The 5,198-nt window shown below is 50.0% G+C and overlaps 1 protein-coding gene across 8 annotated transcripts in view; it reads right to left on the minus strand.

Moving 5' to 3' along the window:
* GLT1D1 (glycosyltransferase 1 domain containing 1) overlaps positions 1–5,031 on the minus strand; it is a 62,384-nt gene extending 57,353 nt beyond the window's left edge. The window contains exons 1-3 of one of the 8 annotated variants that reach the window (XM_074605966.1): positions 4,741–4,953; positions 4,531–4,660; positions 4,135–4,243 (exon numbers count right to left, since the gene is read on the minus strand). Coding sequence is in view for 2 of the 8 variants with exons in the window: in XM_074605960.1 (XP_074462061.1) it covers positions 809–876 (68 nt within the window). In the remaining 6 variants the exon portion in view is untranslated. Of the gene's footprint in view, positions 1–808; positions 1,011–4,134; positions 4,244–4,530; positions 4,661–4,740 lie in introns of those variants that run through there. The other 7 variants (XM_074605964.1, XM_074605965.1, XM_074605961.1 and 4 more) reach the window with 7 other exon arrangements.
* Between the last annotated feature and the right edge of the window lie 167 nt (positions 5,032–5,198).

The raw sequence follows: 5,198 nt of genomic DNA on the forward strand, positions 1-5,198 counted from the left end.
AAATCATGGGTGACTCTTTGATGGGTGAGAAGAAACAAGTCCTTATTTTGGGCCTCAAGAGGACAAAACCATTGAGAAATTGTTTCATTTTTACAGTGCCCTTTTTTAAAAAAAAAAAACAAAAAACAGAGCTCATGCACAGCAAAGCCCTTTAGCAATGATGCCAACCACATCCTTTTCCACGTTTCATCGAAAAAGCTAAACGAGGACATTAAGAACGCTATGCATTTACGAAGTTCTGTTAGTCCAAACAATTCCAAAGCCCCACCGATGCATAATCCCTGGGAGAGCTGCCTCTGGAATCCCCACGGCAAGGTTACAGGGACGGCTCCTCACGTGGGAGCTCCCAGCGCCCACTGCCCTCCGCATCCATTTCTCATCTCGCTCCGGGAGTTTCACTTACTCCCCAGCAGTACGGGCAAAGTGGGGGAACACCCTGCCCAGACCGAGCCGCCGCGGGCTCCCCTCCTCCCGGACACACAGCCAGCAGGCCCCGGCCTCCCGGTAAGGGATCCCCGCCCGCCCCGGCGCTATCAGCCAGGGCCTGCCTCGGCGCTCGACCGCCCTCCCCCTCGCACACCCCCGGCGCCGGCCATCCAGGCGGCTGAGGCGGCAGCGACACCGCCTCCGTGCGCCGGAGGGGGCACCGAATGGCGGACGGTCCCCGCCAACCCCTCTCTATCACCTCGGCACCGGCCCCATCCGCCGAGCCCCCTCTGCCCGCCGGGGAGAAATGCGGCCGCATCGGCGTGAGGGGAGGATGCCGAGGGGGAAGCGGGCGGGGAGGCGGGCAGCGGGGGGCACTCACTGTATCCTGGCGGCGGTGGTGGCGTTGCCGGTCTGCGCTCGGAGGCACGCCAGCAAGAGCAGCCTCATAGCGGCCCCTCCTGTCACCTCAGTGAGGGGCAGCGCCGCTGCCGCCGCCTCCTTCACCTGCCCGGCGGCCCGGGCGCGGCCCCGCCGCCTCCCGGAAAGGGCGGCGCGGGAGGAGCGGGGCTGCCACCTGCCGCCGGGCCGCCCCCGTTCAGCCCCGCGTTCGGCGGCAGGGCCCGCGCGGCCAGGTGACGGTCGCGCCCTTGCCACTTGTCCCTGGTCAGAGGGCACTTGGCGACAGTGCCGGCAGGTTTGGGTCCCCTCCCCACACCTCGACATAGCGCGATGTGTTTTCATTAAGCAGCCACGAAGATGACGTGCTCAAAGGATGGCCTCAGAGAAGATTTAAATTAAAGACCTCCTGAGAAAAGCATCAGGGATGGTGGGCGTCGGCCACTGTCTCCTGAGGCAGCTCCTCAGCTGCACCACAGTCGCCATGTGCCTCCCAAGAGGGAGGTGATTCTGATTCAGTGCAGAAATGGAGAAAAAACTAATTGTGGATAAGATGCCAACAACCAGAAGAGCCAGAGGAACGTGCTAGTCCAAAGAACAAGGCAACTGGACAGTCAAAGACCACGCTAAATGTCAGGAACGCCACAGGATGAGGCAGAGCCAAAGGTGTGTAAGAGCCAGAGAAAGCTCTGGTGAGGCACCACAGCCTCCACAGCAGCAGGCAGAACCCAAACATACAGCAAAGCAGGGGAAAGGGAAGAGCCCAAACTCAGGACCAAGAAAACCGTATCCCAAACTACCAAACCAGTCTTCAGGATAAACCCCAATTATAATCAGGAACACGGTGAGCAGCTAAGATCAGATGGGTGGGGCAGAAGGCAGTAAGGCCGAGGCCAGTTTAGGGAGTGTGTTGGGAGATTGATAGGGGCCAGGTGGCTGACTGCAGATATCCATGGCCTTGAACTTGATTCAGCATTTTGTAAAAATATTGAGAACACATGCAGGATGTTTGTGGCCACAAGACAGGCAAGAAGGAGGGCTTGATCTAACAAAAAAACCTCACTTTTTTTGCTTGTATACTTATAACCTGGTCTGGTTCCCTGATGTAATTCACCACAGGGCCACACAGAAACTTATGTTTCCCCAAGGCTGTAAAAGACAGGGAAACTGCAGCGCCTGTTTATCGTGGCTTAAATTACTCTTCAAGTCTCAATGTCAGATAGGGGGAAAAAATATGTCACATACAGAGAAAGGCTCTTAAATTTAGTAATTTTAAAAATAGTAGTTTTTCAAATAGCTTGTGTGGATCTCTGATGACAGGTATTCAGGAATTGAGGGTTTAGAAGTGATAAAGATATATATTGGAGCATATTCTGGCGAACTGTAAGCATTTTGGTACACCAGCTCACGTTTTGCTAATGGGTCTTCATGCTGCAGAGCTGTCTTCAACTGTCTGCATCTTACCGAGTCATCACTTAGAAATAATTCAGCACAACATTGTTCAGACCATTTTAAACTCCATTCAAACTAAAAAAGATGGCTACAACGTAGAAAAGCAACAAATCTTGCATAAATGCTAAAAATAGCATAAATGCTAATTTAAGGGTAGGCAGGACCAAGCTATTTCCATCACCATTTTAGAAAGCATTTCTGGCATGAAATCCCAGCCTCATTGACACGTAGAAGGCTTTTGTCAATCCAGCCAGGATTCTAGCCTTGAAGTTTGTTTCACTGTAAGTGCCTATATGAAGAATATTTTGCCTTTTGAGAGCACTTAACACCCTCAAACCAAGCACCAGTCACCTCTGTTAGTCACTGCTGCCCAGCTGTCCATTTAACAGACCCGTAATGGATCACACAGACTGCATGAAGCTTACACAGCTGCCTTTCAGTCTCCTGATACGTTGCTGCTCTAAATCCTTTCCCAACAGACCCTCCTCCTGGTTCCAAGACCTCCCCCACATAGCTCATCTGGCTGCATCGCACCAAGGAAGGTTGGCAGTGTGCCTACGAACCGAGAAACACACCTTGCCCTGTTGTTGCAGCCCTGTACATAGAACAGCCTCTGTAATCCAAACCAGGGACAATTCCCTAGTCGCACAGCCTAAAGCAGGATACGTGACGATGCTCATAAGTTCACGTTTTGGGTTAAAAGGAAGCTGTGGTTTTGGTATCTGCATGAGATACTTAATTACAAATAGCTTGGCTGTTGTAACTGTTCACCACTGCAAGCTCTAAAACCAGACAACAGCTATTCAGCACATTTAGTGTATAACACAAAAAAGACAAAAATGCAAACATCAAAGTAAAACAAGGTCTGCTCCATGAGACAAATGAGGAAACTTAACCAGTCATCTGGGAAATAAAGAGAAAATAAAGGAAACATTCCAAGAGGTCTTAACATTTTATTACTATTTATGGTAACTCTGGATTTTATGCTATACAGGCCTTGACTGAAAGAATTAAAAATCTACAAGTCTTTGCAGGATCAAGCATTGTTGTGTCTTTGAAGACATGTACGTGCACTAACATATCACTGTATAGACACAGGTGCATTCACTGTATCCAAATAAATGCTCATGGATGTACCTTAATGAAAAAGTTTTAAATATACTGTGGCTAAGTGTTCTCGTTTGGAGAAAAATTAAAAACCACCTTCCTGAAGCTGCTATTCTTCCACAGAGAATGTTAGGGTTATAACAGTAGCTTTTGAATTTTAGTGAGGGTACCTACTTCTCAATACCTGAAGACTGAAATAACATTTTATAATGTACATTTCAAATACTATTCAGCATTGCTAGGTGTTTTTTAACAGTTGCTGCGTAGGCCAATATAAGAATCTCAACCTGCTCACGAAGGTAAATTATGAAAGGCTTAGAATGTGATATCTGCATATATTAAAACACACAATAACACAGTGTGCTTAATTACTTGGTAGTCTCTAGCAAATACTACTAGCTCCCCTTAGAAAATGTAATCACAATTGATAAGATATACTGTGTTAAACTGGGCAAAGCTGAAATGTAGTTTTTTAGATTACAGAATCAGTCATTTTGCAGTAGTTCACAAAGAGATCTCTGTACAGCTAGTTGCTTTTTCCTTATTGTCCTTTGTCATGAAATGTAACTAGTTAAGAGAGCAAATATACTTAATGAGTCATTCTTACGGCATATGTTATTTACAAAAGCCCATCATTAAATGAATGTATTTACTTTTACAAGCATCACTTGCTCAATTACCAACCCTATTCCAAAAATTTTAAGTCATACCTAGATGTTGGGTGTAACCATATGATGTCAATCAATTTACCTTTCCACAACCAGAAGTATCTTTCCCACTTTGTTCTGGCCAAAAATATGACTTTAAGATCTGCCGCTGAAGACAATTGCGTACTGTCATGACCTTTACCTCGACATACCTGATGGTGGAACAAAAGAACATCTTAGGGTTCCAAACTTGCAACCAATAATGTGCATTTCCTCATTTTAATTGTGCACCTTGTCCCGCTCAAATCAGAGCCTTAATTTTCCACAGGTACTGATGAGGCATTATCACTGCAGGTACCCCTCAGATAATCCAGCCCCATGTCAAGCAGCACCCGCCCAGCCAGGCCCTCCATGCTTCCATCCCGCCAGGGTCGGCGTTGCTGCAGCTCCCAGGCCTGCCCGCTGCATTTACCCGTGTGACAGCCACAGAGTCACTTACACATGCATGCTTGTCTGCGGGATGGCCATTTTGACAGGGACAATCCCTGCTCTTGCTTTTCCAACCGAGAAGCAAAGTAGGGAAACAAAACGCACTTTAATTTTGCTGTCACTGCTATTGCTGAATAAACCTAAGGAGAAAGTGAGGGCTCTCAGGGAAGCCAGCGCTGAACCTGTGTCACTCATAAAGTCACACAGCTCCAGTTAATACCTAAAATGTAACTCCCAGCCTGAACTAACGCACGAAGTAACCACCAAACCCGTTTCCCGTGCTGCAGCCTCTCGCCCCGCCGCCCTCTTCATACCCCCGGCACCCCCACGGGCGCGGCGAAGGAAAACCTGCGGGGAGAAGGCTGCCACCTCCCCTCCCCGGTGAAGCTCGGCACACCGGGAGGTGTAACCCACCCCTGCTGGGCTCGGCCCCAGCGCTGCGGAGGCGTTCCACTGCCGGCCGGCCCTCCCCGGGAGGACGCCCTCACAGCCAGCACCTCCGAGCGGACCCGCCCCGCAGCTTCCGGTCCGCCACATCCCGCCCCCTCCGCTGGCCCCGCCCCGCTTCGCCTCAGCCGCCGCTCCCTTGCAGCCCAGCCGCCCACGTGATGGCACTGGCGGCGGAGCGACGGCGGCCTCAGCCAATGGCGACGCGCCGTCCCCACCGTGGGCGGGGCG

The sequence above is a fragment of the Larus michahellis genome, chromosome 13, assembly GCF_964199755.1.
Source record: "Larus michahellis chromosome 13, bLarMic1.1, whole genome shotgun sequence".
Taxonomy (NCBI): domain Eukaryota; kingdom Metazoa; phylum Chordata; class Aves; order Charadriiformes; family Laridae; genus Larus; species Larus michahellis.